Below are 17,183 nucleotides of genomic sequence, written 5' to 3'. Positions count from 1 at the left end.
ACCTGCAGGCAGCCTGTCAGCCACGCTTGGCGTCCTCCTCCCAGTTCTCCTCCTCGGCATCCCCCAGTAGCAGCGGGGCGCCGGCGCAGAACCGCCCCTGACCCGTGTCGGCCGGCCGCGTGTTCGCCAGTCTGGGGGCGGCAGCAGTGGCGGCGGCGGCGGCAGCGGTGGTAGCGGCAGCTGTAGCGGCAGGCACGGCCACGGGTGGCGGCATGCCGCCTCCTCCGCGCAAGGCGGCCTCCGCGGCGCTGGTGGTGGGCCTCGTCTACTGCTCGCTGCTGCTCGACAACGTCCTGCTCACCGCAGTTGGTAACCACCGCATCTGGCACGCCCGCTGCCCGTCTGCCCTACACCTGTCTCCATCCTCAAATTTATTTTACTCCTCTTTTCGTTCAACAGTGATCTGGCTGGAGATGCAGCCCATCACGAATTCCTCTCCAGTGCCAATCTCTGTATCTCACAGTGGCACATCCAGTGTCGACAGCTATTCGTTAGATACATTCCAATCTCGGGTTTTACCTTCTACAGCTCCCACTAGTACGAGGCGCGTTTGAAAAGTCCGTGCAAAAATAAAAACTACTTACGTCTTTGGGGTAAACCTTTTTTATTTTTCGACATAGTCTCCTTTTAGACTTACACACTTCGTCCAACGCTGTTCTAATTTGTTGATCCCTTCCGAATAATAGGAATTGTCCAAGTCTGCAAAATAGCTATTAGTTTTTGCAATCACCTCCTCGTTTGAATAAAATCTTTGTCCCGCCAGCCATTTCTTCAAATTGGGGAACAAATAGTTGTCCGAGGGACCCAAGTTTGGGGAATAGGGGGCATGTGAAACGAGTTGGAATCCTGATTCGATTAGTTTTGCGACCGCAACTGCTGAGGTGTGTGCTGGTTCATTGTCGTGATGAAACAGGACTTTTTTGCAGTTCAGTCGCCGGCGTTTTTCCTTGCAGCTCCGTCGTTAAACAGTCCAATAACGATGAATAATATGCACCTTTAACAGCTTTACTTTTTTCCAGATAGTCGATGAGGTTTATCCCTTGCGAACCCCAAAAGAGAGACGTCATAACGTTTCCGGCCGAACGAATGGTCTTCGCCTTTTTTGGTGCAGATTCTCCCTTGGCAATCCATTGTTTAGATTGTTGTTTGGTCTGAGGACTATGGTAATGTATCCATGTTTCATCCATAGTGACGAAACGACACTTAAAGTCCTGCAGATTCTTCCTGAACAGCTGCAAAGCATCCTTGCAACACTTCACACGATTCCGTTTTTAGTCAAGCGTGATCAATCGCGGAACCATCTTGCGGATAGCTTTCTCATGTCCAAATGTTTATGCAAAATATTATGTACCTATTCATTCGACACGCACACAGCACTATCAATCTCACGCACCTTAACTCTTCTGTCATCCATCACCATATCATGGATTTTATCAATGAGTTCTGGAGGCGTAACCTCCACACGGCGTCCAGAATGTTCAGCGTCACTTGTGCCCATATGGCCACTCCAAAAATTCTGAAACCACTTACAAACTCACCAAATCGAAGGTGCAGAGTTACCATAATGTTTATTGAGCTTCTCTTTAGTCTCCTGAGGCGTTTTGCCTATCATAAAGTAATGATTAATCACCACATGAAATTCTGTTTCGTCCATTTTTTGACAATCACTGGACTCCCTTGATTCACACGAATGCCAAACACAAAGAAATAGACTAATATGGCTTAAACTTGTTGCGAGTTCTTTCCAAAGATGTTACTAACTAAACATGACCTCAATACGCACCGGTCGTGGCATCTCCCGGACTTTGCACGGACTTTTCAAGCGCCCCTCGTACCATTGGAATTATTCGCTGATCTCGTAACACAAATTCCGTCATGCTGTGACTTTTTCTTGTCCTTGTTTTCCACATATACTTTTTGTCGCTGATTCTTTCGAGAACCTCTTTTTTGCTGTTGGTGATGCCCCAGAGCGCTCATATATTTGAAAAATGTTATATTACCATTGGTAAAATTGGTAAAATTATTTACACAACCAGTTTCAGTCGTGTAACCACCATCAGAGTCTTACATGAACGTATTCATAGCATATGTTATCGAAATATAAAATTATTGTCGTCAGGTGATAAAACCATGAATAATACGCTGTTATTATATGGAAATATAATAACCAACGACGTTATTTGTAACTGACAGCGTAATTCATATTACGAAATGATAACAGTGTATTATTCATGATTTTATTATATTTTATCATTTTATTTCGCTAACATTATGCCTTGAATACTTTTGTATGAGAACCTGATTATGGTCAGACGACTGATAATGGTTGTATAAATAAAGTTCTTTACCAGCATCTCAAGACGATAGTACGACATTTTTCAAGTTTCTCAACCTCATTTTTTATCAGTCCATCCACTCTTCAACATCCTTCTACAGCGTCACGTTTCACATGCTGATTCTCTCTCTGTCTCCCTCTCTCTTTTTCCCACAGTCCGTGATTGATTCTCATACAATTCTATGCTCCAAACCTATATTGTCAGAAAGTTCTTGCTCGAATTAAGTACAATGTTTTATACAAGTAGAACTGTTTTTGCCAGGGATGACCTAATGTATATTTAATATCCGGTTACGTGTTTGGCACAGTGTCCCACTGCAGATTGATAACGAAGGTACGAGCATACGGAATAGTTCTCAGACACGCGGGTGGCTCGAAGACTTCTCTAGAGCTCAGTACGTAGTCAGACGTCAGGCCATCCTTAGGAGTGTCCCAGTGAAGTGTGACAGGACCGCTCCTGTATGGGCGAACTGATACATGGGCTGAACAGAATCTGCACTGCTCGATGATTGTCGTCGCTTGGTGACAGTAAGAGCATATATGATGACTTACAAATTCTATTTGTGCTGATGACTGGCAGCGTCTTCTAAACATTGGAAAAGATAATTTTATGCATATGCGTAGGAGCAACAACCGTCTAATTTTCGAATGTAGAATTAGTGCTACACTCCTTGATACAGTCACGTCGATTAATATCTAGGCGTAACGTTGCAAATCGATATCTACTGGGAACGAACACATAAAGTCTACTAGCAGAATTCTAGGAACCTTTAGATCATCCATAAAGGACACCAAGTACAGAGCAGTGGTTCAAAAAATGGTTCAAATGGCTCTGAGCACTATGGGACTTAACATCTATGGTCGGTCATCAGTCCCCTAGAACTTAGAACTACTTAAACCTAACTAACCTAAGGACATCACACAACACCCAGTCATCACGAGGCAGAGAGCAGTGGTTCGACAAATTCTTCAGTAATGTTAGAGTGTTTGGAATCACCACGAAGTCTGAATAAAAGAAGACACGGAACCAATTCAGAGGCGGTAGATTAGACCAGAACATCAGTACTACAGAAATGCTCTAAGAACTCAAATTGGCATCCCTGGAAGGAAGATGACCTTCTTTCCGTGAACACTGTTGAGAAAATATGCTGTAGAGAACTGACATTTGGGGCTGACTAGAAAAATTCTACTGCCGCCAACGTGAATTTCGCGTAAGAATCGCAAGGATACCACACCGAATACCTTTAGCTGAAAAAGAAAGTATAGATTGACTCTTACAAAGAAGACGAACAGCAACCAAACACTTTTCACAATGCTAGTTATTTATTTAAATAGCGCCGTTATCGGTTTCGAACCAAGAGATTCATCTTCAGACGGCTAGTTCACGTTATGAAATATTTTATATTAGCTTTAACTTTTTGTTTTCCCAGTGAATAGAATTGAAGTGAAATCTAATGTAAAACGTATTTTAACGCGAACTAGCCGTCTGAAGATGAACGTTTCAGTTCGAAGCCGGTACCGGCGCTACTTCAATAAATAAATAACATCGTAAAAATGGCTGGTTGCTGTTGTCTTCTCTGTAAGAGTCAATCCATATTTTGTACACAGCAAAATAGCAGAAACAGAAAATAACATATTGGAACGATATGCATTTTTCTGACGGCTTACATAGTCACCAATTTCTCGTACGTAGACAGTTACTATGGTCAGTCCTATGGAAACAGGGTCCCATGTTTGTTTTTCTGATTTCCTTTCCGGGCACATTTTCTGGGCATCTTCACGCCCTAGTATCTGAAAGAATGCCAGGCTGCTGCAGTAGACAGTTTTCAATCGGGCTTTTGTATTAGGTCAAGTTTAACAGAACAGAGACAGTTTTAAATAATAAGTATAACTTAACTAATTGAGAATTGTCCCAAAGTGACAGAATGGCGGACGATATATAAAATGTTATAGAAGTCAGTTTTACCTGTCGTATTACGCATGTTTTCTGGAAACGACTAACTTATTGGGGTGAACACCTTGGCCACTATTCCCGTCGAGTTGTGTGGTCACTTATCCCTATTGGACGCCATGTCGGTATTCGTGATCCACAGAACAAAAAACAAGGATCTGTCAAAGGGCGTTGTTTAAACATTTATATTGCATAAATTTATTATTATGCGTTCACGTGAGGTAATAAGAATAATATAAAGCACTTATCTGACACCAGAGGACACAAAAACAAAAGTTTTCCTAAAAAGTAATAGAACAAGCTTCCTCTGTCCGTCTCGCTGACAACAGTGGCGATGTATGTTAGAAACAGTCTGACCATTTATTGGCAGGAAGAAGCGCTGTTCAGGGGAAAAATTATGCAATGGTCACTTTTCCCGTCCTGGCCAATTTACTACCCTTCCTCTACCAATCTTACTAGTAATGAGTAAACTGTATGAATTAGTATGTAACAGCAATTAATAACAGGAATTGCAATATGAGACACAGTCACAAATGTTTACTAAATGTTGTGAGTGTCTATTTCTTTTACTCATTGCATTGCATTATAAGAGGTCATAAAAAATTTCTGCTTGAGGTCGTTGCTGCAGCATATACGCAACCCAGCGTGACTCCTCTGCAAGTATATAAGCACTGGAACGTAGGCAAGCGTTCAGTCTGCGTAAGCAGCCTCTATAGACGAAACCAAGTAACTGGGAAAAACAGAAGACAATCCAAATCAGGAGACTACATTGACCAAGTGCATAGGAGGCAAAACAAATCGTGTTGCGAATTCTACCACCTTCGGAGGGAGAAGACATTCCGTGAAGTTCCAGCAACGACGAGAATTCAGTGTGGCTTCGAACGGAAACTTTTTGACCGCCCCTTATACAACAGCCTTAATTTGATTTCATATTACTTCCTACAAACTTACTCCATATTTGAAGATGGATGCCTCTATAGTGCGCATTCAGGAATCCATGTTACTTCTGTCTTATCGGTGCTACTGCGCATGCTCGTAAGCTGTCAGCGTTGGAATACAAACAATAAAATATTCTGCCTCTCACTTCCATTAACCGTGCAGTGGCTGCGGTACATAGAACTCTGCCCCTGACGTAAGCGGCAAACTTTGCGTAGCTCACGGCCTAATTCACTAGCGTCAGTTAAAATTAAGCGCAATTAAAATTTTTTTGTTTGTTACTGAGCTATAAAAACACACTCTTGAGACGCTCTTGACGTTAGCTGACGTTTTTCGAGGCATGGTATAATAAAAATACAGCTGCGAACCACGGACGGCACGAACACGTTTCGTTCAACATTCAGAGCGCGGGCTGCAGTTTGACGACCTCTGACATAGACAGTCGGTTTTCCTCCCTAGGTTTGCGAGTGAATCGCGGGATTGACTAGTTGTGGCAGGACGTACCCTCCGATACACACTATGTGGTGGCTTGCGGAATATGTATGTAGATATAGAATGTGTTTAGCTTACCCCCTGTCGATTAGGTCACAGGAGGCGGAGCATAAGGTAAGACAAGAAGTTTACTGCGACTTTCTTACCTACAATTATTTTAAGCGATTTCGGAAAAGGACAATATTTAAATTAGAATTTCATGAACACTCTTCCCCGTTACGGTCTACTGCGCTACACACCATTCTTACCGATGTTGTTAGCACACACTTCGGCGGTTGTGCTCAACTAGGAGGTAGACAGAACTTTCGTCGTCAGTATTTGGCCGGCACGGGTGGAGGAGTAGTGCAATTCGTTCCCGGTTCCATTAGAAACTTCCCCAAAGCGTGTAATGAAGTGACGGCACGTAACACTATCGATAGTGGCCTGGCCGTGTGAAGTCAAGCTCTGCTCCCCATGGTGCGACCGAAGGGGAGTGAAGTACGTGCCGTCACTGGGTTCCACTCTCTTCCTGCTGCCATCATAATCATCATCCATTATCAACACAAACTCGACACTACATCATGGACTAATTCAACACAGTCGCCTTCATGAAACAATAAATTACAGTTGACACAAACCTGACGCCGCCCATGTTCCGTCTGTTACACTGCTAATTAGAAAACTGGCGCACCGTGAAGGCCGCGTGCAACAAACGTCAAGTTGGCGTGCCTGGATATGCTTAGGAGTTCAGCAGAATCACACGTAATAGGTAGGAGTAGCTCCTCCGACATTCCGTATGTAAAGAAATCTTTCGCAGAAGATTTCTCATTCAGAAATCGCATTTGAATGTTGGTTCTTTGTGAATACTTCGTGTTATTAATCGTGAAAAAGAAAGAAACGTCCGCCAGCACCTCTGGAAATTCGACAGTGGTAGAACCGATTATCGAGACCGCGGTCTGTCGTTTCGCGGAACGGTTTCTGAGAGACGGACACACCACCACACTCCTACCACGAAGCATGATGAACTCTTGCACGGAATGACGTAACCATACCACGATGGATTTACTGTTGCTGACAGAGGTTTAACCTCGGCGTATTAATGTTCGCACCTGATATATAAGATCATCTACAAATTTAGCCGCATATTCTTTTTACTATCCCTGCATGAACCATGGGCCTTGCCGATAGTGGGGTGGCTTATGTGCTTCAGCGATACAGATAGCCATACGGTATGTGCAACCACAACAGAGGGGTATTTGTTGAGAAGCCAGACAATATGCGGTTCCTGATGAGGGTCAGAAGTCTTTTCAGTAGTTGCAGAGGCAGCAGTCTGGATGATTGACTGACCTGGCCTTGTACCATCAGCCAAAATGGCCTTGCTGTGCTGGTACAGCGAACTGCTGAAAGCAGGGGGAAACGGGGAAACTACAGCCATATTTTGCCCGAGGTTATGCAGCTCTGTTGTATCGTTAAATGATGAATTATATTATTTAAATATTATTATAATTATAATTATATTATATTTAAATATTATTATTATTTAAATATATATAATAAATTTATACAGTATAAATGATTGCGTAAAATATTCCGAAGGTAAAAGAAACCTCTATTCGGATCTCCTGGGGGCGACTACTTACGAGAGTGTCTTCACCAGGAGATACAAAACTGACCTCCTACGGATCGGAGCTCGGAATGTTAGCTCTCTTATTTGGGCATGTAGGTTAGAAAATTCTCTCGGCCACCAATACCATACGCTGATTATTATTATTATTAAGGGAAACGAAAATAATAAATTTAGATAGAGTAGCAATTACGAAAGTTCGGTGGCAGGACGATCAGGACTTCTGATCAGCTCAATACAAAATAAAATAGAGATAATGCAGGAGTATGTTTAATAATGAATTAGAAAATAGGAATGCAAGTAAGCTACTACAAATAGCATGACGATCGCATTACTGTAACTAAGATGGACATAAAACCAACTCATACAGCGCTAGTACATGTTTATGTGCCAAATACCTCCGTAGACGATTGCGAGATCGAACAAATGCATAATGAGATAAAATAAATTATTCAGGTAGTTCAGGCAGAAGAAAATTTGTGATGGGGTCTGGAATTCGATAGCAGGAAAAGGAAGAGAAGAAAAAATATTAGGTGAATATGGACTGGGGGAAAGAAATGAAAGAGGAAGCCGCCTGGTAGAATTTTGCATGGAACATAATTTAATAATCGCTAACACTTTGCTTAAGAATCATAAAAGAAGCTTATATATGTGGAAGAGACTTGGAGACAGTGGAAGTTTTCAGATTGTTTATACGGTGGTAAAACCGAGATTTCCAGGGGCAGATGTGGATTTTGACCACAATTTTTGGTTATGAAGTGCAGATTAAAATTGAAGAAGTTTCAAAAAGGTAGGAAATTAAGTAGATGGTACCTGGATAAGTTGAAAGAACGCATTAGGCAACGGTTAACAAGAACACGGGAAGGAATACAGTAGAAGACGAATGGATAGTATTAAGAGATGAAACAGTGAAGACAGCAGAGGACGAAAGGAGTAGAAAGAGAGGCCTAACAGAAATCCGTGGATAAAACAGAAGATTTAGAACTTAATTGATGAAAGGAGGAAATATAAAAATGCAGTAAATGAGAAACGGAAAAATGAATAGAAACGTCTAAAAAATGAGGCTGACGGGAACTGCAAAATGGCTAAGCAGGAATGGATAGAGGACAAATGTAAGGATTTAAACGCACCCTAACTAGGGGTATACAGATACCACCTAAAGGAAAATTAAAGAGCCCTTTGGAGCAAAGAGAAGCTACTGTATTAATATCAATAGCTCACATGCAAAACCGTCTTAAGCAATGAAGGGAAAAATGAAAGGTGGAAGGAGTATATAAAGGGTCTATATAAGGGAGTGAAAATGGAAGTGGACGTAGATGAAGGTGAGATGGGAGATAAGGTACTGAGAGAAAAGTTTGACAGAGCTCTGAAAAATTTCAAGTCGAAACAAAGCCCTTGGAGTAGACAAACTACTGATAGCCTTGGAAGAGCCAGCGATGACAAAACTCCTCCATCTAATGTGCAGGATGTAAGGGACAGGAGAAATACCCTCAGACTTCAAGAAGAATGTAATAACTACAATTCCAAAGAAGGCAGTTGCTGACAGGCGTGAAAATTACCGGTCAGTTTAATAAGTCGCGGTTGCAAAATACTAACATGAATTCCATACAGAAGAATGGAAAAACTGGTAGAAGCCGACCTCGGGAAGATCAGTTTGAACTTCGGAGAAATGTAGGAAAACTCGAGGCAATATCAACCGTACGACTTATCTTGGAAGATAGGTTAAGGAAAGGCAAATCTACGTTTATAGCATTTGTAGATTTAGAGAAAGCATCTTTTACAATGTTGACTGGGATACCCTATTTGAAATTCTATACGTAGCAGGCGTAAATTACAGGGAGCGAAAGGCTATTTGCAACATCCATAGAAAGCATATGTTAGTTATAAAAGTCGACGGGACTTGTACAGAAACCAGACAGCAGTTATAAAAGTCGAGAAGCGTGAAAGAGAAGCAGTCGTTGAGACGGGAATGAGACAGGGCTATAGCCTATCCCCGATGTTATTCTATCTGTACAATGAGCAAGCAGTAAAGGAAAAAGAAGAAAAAATTTGAGTAAAAATTCAATTTCAAGGAAAAACCACTTAAAGGTTTTCGATGACATTGTAGTTCTGTCAGATAGCAAAGGACTTGGAAGAGCAGTGAACCAAAGGGACAGTGTCTCTGAATGGACGAATGGACGATATAAGTCGAACATCAATAGAAGAAAAACAAGGGTAATGTAATAAAGTCGAATTAAATCAGGTGATGGTGAGGAAATTAGATTAGAAAACGAGATACTGAAAGTAGTAGATGTGCTTTGGTATTTGCGCAATAAAATAAATAATGACAGCCGAAGTAGGCAGGACATGAAATGCGGGCTGGCAATGGCAAGAGAAGCGTTTCTGAAGAAGAGAAATTTGTTAACACCAAATATTGACTTAAGGGTTAGGAAGACTTTTCTGAAGGTATTTGTCTGGAGCGTAGCCATGAGGGGAAGTGAAACTTGGACGATAACCAGTTTAGACAATAAGAGAAGAGACGCTTATGAGATGTGGTGCTGAAGACGACTGCAACAGATTAAATGGTTAAATCACGTAACTAATCAGGAAGTACAGAACAGAATTGGGGAGAAAAGAAATTTGTGCCTCAGTTTGACTAAAATAAGAGATCGGCTACTCCGACACATTCTCAGACATCAAGGGATCACCAATGGGGGTGTAAAACTCGTAAAGGAAGACAAAGAGATGAATACAGTAAGTATATTCAGAAGAACGCAGGTTGCAGTAGTTAATCGCACAGGACAGACTAGCGTGGAGAGCCGCATCAAACCATTCCTCAGACTGAAGACCACAAGAGTGACTATGCTGTATACTCACAACAGGGAAAATTTATTTATTTGCCGTACTTCCTGTGTTATAAGTTTATGACCAACAATCTGGAAAAGACTACACCAGTTAGTGAGCCACAGAAGTGAATAAAATGAAACATTGCTACACTCAGCCTGGTATTGATGAATGTTTACGTGTTACAATTCTTCGGAATTTCTTTGACTGTATGTACTATAAAGACTTAGGAAATGAATGCACTCACTGGATTCCATTTGTTTACTACTCTTTTAAACGCAGAGATTTTTGAGATTTAGTGGTCGTAGATTCGGCCTGTTAAGTATCTCTCAGAATTTTGATAACGAAAGCCGAGGCTGTTCAGTAATTTGTACAGCCCGTTTGCAATATTTTTCGTCAAACTTCCTTTCCATCATGCACTTTGTACTTGTGAAATATACAGGCCAGTTTTCAAGCATCTGACGAATTCGGGTGAAGAACAACCAACTTTAACTGAACTGTTTTTGCTAATTGTTCTGGTGGTCCTAATGGCCAATGATAACTCCTACACATCTTTCCATTGTACGTTCTGTACGAGTCTCTCATGCTCGCAGTTGAGACTGAAAAGATCTGCTGCTACATAATCTCAAAAATGTGAATCTTATTTTCCTTAAATGGTCCCCTTTTTTGGTTTTCCTCGCTCGTACGTGCTTCCTTATTCTTTACTGTGTGGTAGTGTGCCAGTTACATTGGAGTTTTCATTAATGCACAATGTAGTCTGCATCTCATGGCTTCCCTTTTTCCGGTATTTATTTACTGCACATCGGAACGACGACTACAGCCATTCATGACTGTAACTAGGCAAGTGTTTACGGGACAACTCATCTAAACAAAGCCATAACTGCCAAAACCACAAAGTCACAAGTATTGCACTCGAGTTAAGTGTACAATACCTACGAATATCTTCATTCACGTTGACAAACAAATTATAACTATTAAGTATAGATGTAGTCGCTGGGTCGACATATGCAAACACCTGGGAACAGGGGTTTCTAAACTCGAAGTGCAAAAATAAAACTTTTCATTGTGAATTCCACAAACTGCCAAGAAAGATGAAATGAGGTATACGTCACAGCCACGGCTGTGATGAACGAAAAGTCTTTGTGAGTTAAAATAATCTTACATTACCGTTGTTCCATAACATTTTCCGGAGATATTTTCTGTTCTGCTCTGCGGTTCATAATTTTTTCGTGTTGTAGATTCCACTCGTATATAGTAACTTTGAATTTTTGTGTAGTAGTTACGATATTCCAATGTCTGATTTTAATTTTATTTGACAAGGTCTTTTATTGTAGATATTTTCAATAAATTAGTCAGCTATTTCACGACGAATTATTGTATGAATCATTTAAAACTAGATATTATAGGATGCTTTCCGTTTACCAGACAACAACGTAAAGAATTACATCGATGGAAACTGATTATATCCCTCTACTTGAAATCCAGTACAAATCATACGTTTCCAGGACACAATCTGAAGGAACATCTGTACTTTTTTGAAGCGATGCTATCCCGTTTGCTCCAAACAGAGATTGCAGCTACCAGTATTAACGACGAAAAGATACCATAAATACAGATATGCGTTATAAAAAGTATAATAGAAAACATTATGTAACATGGGAAATACGTTTCTTTTCCTATAACTTATCTGTTTGGCAAAAATGTTTCTACTGCACAAAAAGTATTTAAAACCTCTAGCAGCAGGCTTTTCAGTTTGAGAACTACATTGACATTCTGAAGTACAGCTCTATCAAGACACAAAGATTTTCTCTCTCTCTCTCTCTGTCTCTGTGCGTGCGTGCGTGCGTGCGTGTGTGTGTGTGTGTGTGTGTGTGTGTGTGTGTGTGTGTGTGTGTGTGTGTGTAAGAAGCTGGGGACAGAGCCAGAAAACGGTTCTCCCTGTTTCACTTTTGCTACTTATATAAGTATTATAAATAATTATCCAAACCGAGCTAGTACATATTACGGCATCCTTCAAAACTGCACATACATTTCATTTAAAAATGTTTGAACTAATGTAGATGATTTGTTTTGGACAAATCACTCCTTCGAGACACTTCTTTTTGACTTCTATAAAAGTTGAATTTCCTTTGTGGAAAAATTATCTGTAATTTTTCTAATATATGCAGAAAATCGATGGAGAGACTAGTTAAGAAAGAAAAACTCGAAATAAAAAAAATAAAAACCAATGTGGTTTTGGCTTACATTTTCACTCTGTGTTAAAAGAAGTTACACAAGAAATAACACTGTACTGTTCCACATCTTATCTTCAAAGTTTTAAAGATATCCCCAGCAGAAAGCTGTTACCGACGATTGGATGCGAGCATAGGTCACGTAAATGTACTTGTAGAAAGATGCTGAAAAACTGATGGTTAGAAGCAACATCCTATGTTCTACTAACTTTCATTCAACCCCACTTCTACCATAATTCTAGAAGACTTTGAATTAAGTCATAATATATGTGAAGGAAACGATTTTCTCGCTGGAAATAGTTTATATGTATGGACTTCGAAGGCGTCGATCATTGTTATATATAACAAGCGACTCAAAGAACGTACATATTCCGCTACAGGGTTCAGAGGTCCAAATCCTTACTATGTTAACGTTACGGCCAACATAAAACCGGTATCACCCGCAGACAGTAAGTTCGATGCATCCTTAGCGACATGGCTTTGATATAAAATATGTGAACTACAATCCTGTCCACGAAAAGGAGAAAAAACCGTCAGGTATTAGAAATTATATATTATTCACCAAGCGTTCATGTAGCACGCTTATTGCACTTAGTAACATCATGAATCCTGAATGTGTGTGAGACGCAAGTGATGTTCTTCACATCCGCTAGAACAGCACAGTCTGTGTGAATGTGAAGCGTGGTCATGAAATGTCAACTTCACAGTACGCGCTAGCCAGTCCAGGTGGTTTTGGCTGTTGGCCTGTCACTCCCCCCACACTTGTTGGAGTACTCCTCAAATCTCGGTCTCTTGCTGACGACAGCTAGACGCGTGAAAGATCTCTTGCGCGCGTCGTTTGGTGATGATCGTGTGCTCAGCCACCACTTTCGTCATGCTTGGCCTCCCAGGTCCCCAGACCTCGGTCCGTGAGATTTTTGGCTTTGGGCTTACCTGAAGTCGCAAGTGTATCGTGATCGACAGACATCTCTAGGGATGCTGAAAGACAACATCCGACGCCAATGCCTCACCGTAACTCCGGACATGCTTTACAGTGCTGTTCACAACATTATTCCTCGACTACAGCTATCGTTGAGGAATGATGGTGGACATATTGAGCATTTCCTGTAGAGAACATCATCTTTGCTTTGTCTTACTTTGTTATGCTAATTATTGCTGTTCTGATCGGATGAAGCGCCATCTGTCGGACATTTTTGAACGTTTGTATTTTTTTGGTTCTAATAAAACCCCATGTCATTCCAAGCATGTGTGTCAATTTGTACCTCTCTATCTACATTATTCCGTGATTTATTCAGTTTTCAAATTTATACTGACTTTTTGATCAACCGGTACTACATGGACACAGATAGGATCCAGCGTAAAGCATGAAATAACGTTGTTACTGCTAGAAGTAGTGGCATTAGATAGACCATGTTTCTACCAGTCTGTCGTTTGTTTCAGTTCCCATTCTTCCAGATGTTTTGTACCGCAATGAGGTCTGCTATGATAGCAACATGTCCATGGCAGCCAACTGTTCCAGGTAAGCAACAAGCGCTGCAATTCTTGATACATACACATGTACTTGATGCAGTAATTACTTAAACATGAAGAATGCCCTTTGGAATATTATCAGTTTAACATAATTGCTATCCCTTATATCCATCTTAAATGTTACTTATTTTGAAAGCTTCCTTCTGAGTTGGTATGTGCACGACACTGCACTATACCGGTATGTTCCTAAAAGACGCGCGCGAAAATTCGATTTCTCAGGTGGTCATAACTCGTCTTCCATTGATCATATAGATAAGGGGTTAATAGTTTTGGATAGCCCTTGGCCTAGCTTCTATTTGTGTACGTATCGGAAGAACGGGTATACTGTAACAGTCCTACAATACAGAGTCGAAATTTAAACACTACGAACTTCCTCCAGCCCAGAAATGTCACCAAATCTTCTTTTGCATTATGTGTGGTCTAGGACGAGCCTTAGGCAGCTTATAAAAACATCATTTGCTCATGGGCAGTTCCTAAGACAACCCCGAAACGCCATGATTTTTGGAGACGAAAAGTACCAATTATGGGAATGGTCTCTTCTAAAATTTCTATTCGAGGCACATCGTCGAAATTTTTACTATATCATATTAAGAAGATGCTCTCGGGAAACATCTAAACTATTTTTTCGATGTCATTGTCCGTTACTGAGATACAAAGGTTCAAAATTATAGTACTTATTAACGTAAATATGCACGTAATGTCCGATCTGAGGCATAAATGTAGTTTTAACTGGTATAGTGAAAGCATGGCAAGTGTTCTAGACTCATTGCAAGGGTTTTGAGGTCACCAAACTGTTTCTACCCGCCATTTATTTTTCACAAACAAAACTTTATGCCGCGCTGTCTCTGTACAACGAACATTTCAAGCATATACAGGCTGTCGACCTGGAAATTATTCGATGGTGCCACCTGGCGACATAATCGAACACCGCATTTTTTTATATTATATAGGTACATCATTAAAAAATTTTCATTTATATTTTAAATATTGTAAAGTGAACTTGTGTTCAGTGGTAGACAATTTTGTGTTAACATTATGTATTGTTAGGTATTAGTTGTTTGTGTGTGAAAGTACGTAAATGTGTCTAAGTATATAAATAAATTGTTCACAGTTTAGTGTACAACGAAAAACACTCAAAAATTGCAAATTCTACGTTTTTTTCTTTACTCGATAACTAGTTTCTGGCCGAGACCCATTTTCAAACCATCGTAGCGTAATCAAAAATGCTATTTCCGAATATGTGAAAACCATGTCAAAAATATGCAGAGAACTGTTACAACACATACAGCCAACTGAGTTGTCTGTATGTGCTGCAACTGTTCGCAACACAATTTGACATGATTTTCGTGTTTTCGGAAATACCGTGTTTGGTTATGTTACGATGGTTTGAAAATCGGTCTCTGCCAGAAACTATTCATCGACTGAATAAATAAAAAATTATAGCTTTGGACTGGATTTTCGTTGTACGATTAACCGGAGTTGTTGATCCACAGCTATTCCAGCGTGCTAGAAGTTCGTAATATTTACTGACGTACGAAATTCGTTTTATGTATGCAGCACACTCTACTGTAATAGTGAAAAAAAAGAGAACCAGCTGAAAACTGCTCCTATAGGAACACAAAAACGATGAAATTCTCTTCTTTAAAAACCTGTGATAGATAAGTGGGGAACCAGTTACCTGAACTCTTATTCCTTGACAATCGCGAAAAATTTCAGTATGCGAACACTATCGCGCTTTTTTATGCTGAAAGAGAGTAGTAGAGATGCAGTGACAGTGGAAGAGAGAGGAGACAGTGTCACTGGAGGCGAAGAGAGAGAATGGCGGTGGGAGAGAGAAAGTAGCAATGAAAAAGAAAGTGGAATGGATGAAGGCAATAGCAGTGGGACCAAAGAAAAAGGAGTGAGAGACAGCGACAGTGAAAGAGAGAGGTGGATGGAGATTGCAGCACTGGGAGCAAAATGGAGAGCAGTAAGTGGAAACGAAAAAGAGACGCTAGTCAAGACTATGCATTGACTCGGGGGATCTCGAAACCACCCTTCCACCCCCCCCCCCCCCCCACAGACTCGCGAAATTAAACACAGAAAAATTTGCTAACTTTCCCTCATCCGATATATCCATGTGTTGAAGTTTCCGATCTAGGGTTAAAAAATCCGAGCAAACTGTCTCCAAACACTTGTGGAGAGGAGACGGTGGTGGCTGAAGAGAAAGACAGCAGAGTGTAAGCCAAAATGAAAGGGACAGTGGCAGTGAGAGAGCAAAAGAGTGTGACAAAGACAATGGCAGTAGGGCAGACGGTGCAAGCGGCAGAGAAGGAGACAGTGATAAGGAAGAGCGAGAGACTGGGATGAAGACAGTGGCAGTGAGAGACACAGTAGAAAGTGACAATGGGAGAAAGAGGAGGCAGTGGGAAAGAGATATGACACTGGCAGTGAGAGAGAGACGCTCAGTGTAAAAGATTCAGAACAAACAAACTGAGTAAAATGATTTAGAATGTTGTGTGTTATAGGAGAGTGAATGTGTTCGCGTGCCTAAATTTTTGGCGAGGAAGACCGAATGTTGTATCCTCACTTTTCCCTGAGTCTTTTAAAGGGGAGCATGTCCGTTTTTTTGTGACCTGGCAGGAGAATATTCAATCTGGTTTAAGTTTATTTGTATTCACGAATGACTAAAAATTCATAAAAACCCACCAGAACTGACGCAGTTACAGGTAGAACTTAATGAAACGTAAGAAAAGCGTAAAACAAACGATATAGCATAAATTAAAATTTGAAAATACAATTCCAGACGAATAATTCATGTTTTAATTTAAACTGTAATTGAAATTTACAAAACTGGAAGTGTCAATTTAAGAAAAGGTAATATTGTTAGCACTCAGTGTAATTATTCCCGACAGCAGCGTTGAGTGACGTCCCCAATGACGGTTTCTCCACAGAGAACAAACTGTATATTTCTCACAAAGCTGTTCTCAGTGCGGCAAAAGTATGGGAAGATGAACTGAGGTGCCCAACACGACTCTCGAGAACATAGCAAGCATATTATGAGGAATTCAAGACGTCACTGGTAGAATGACCGACCGTCGGAACAGTCTGCTTCCATAGATCTTCTTCAAACTTTGTTGATGGCCTTCAGGAGTTAAACATCTGAAGACAGTTGGCTAAACTGTTCATTGCTGCTGATGCTGCTTGTCAATAAGAGAATCTTTACGTTGTCGTCTTGTAATACCAAATTGTCATCAATTTTACAGGCACAAATAAGTGTATAAGCATCAGATAGTCCACTCT

The 17,183-nt window shown here is 40.7% G+C and overlaps 1 protein-coding gene across 1 annotated transcript in view; it reads left to right on the top strand.

Annotated features, from left to right (window-relative positions):
• The first annotated feature begins 212 nt into the window (after positions 1–212).
• The window catches only part of LOC126355492 (synaptic vesicular amine transporter-like), a 103,808-nt gene continuing 86,837 nt past the window's right edge, over positions 213–17,183 (top strand). Inside the window, exons 1-2 of the mRNA XM_050005809.1 lie at positions 213–309; positions 13,812–13,890. Of these exons, the coding sequence (XP_049861766.1) occupies positions 213–309; positions 13,812–13,890 (176 nt within the window). The remainder of the gene's footprint in view (positions 310–13,811; positions 13,891–17,183) is intronic.

The sequence above is a fragment of the Schistocerca gregaria genome, chromosome 3, assembly GCF_023897955.1.
Source record: "Schistocerca gregaria isolate iqSchGreg1 chromosome 3, iqSchGreg1.2, whole genome shotgun sequence".
NCBI lineage: Eukaryota > Metazoa > Arthropoda > Insecta > Orthoptera > Acrididae > Schistocerca > Schistocerca gregaria.
This window is presented reverse-complemented; position numbering and strand designations above follow the sequence as displayed.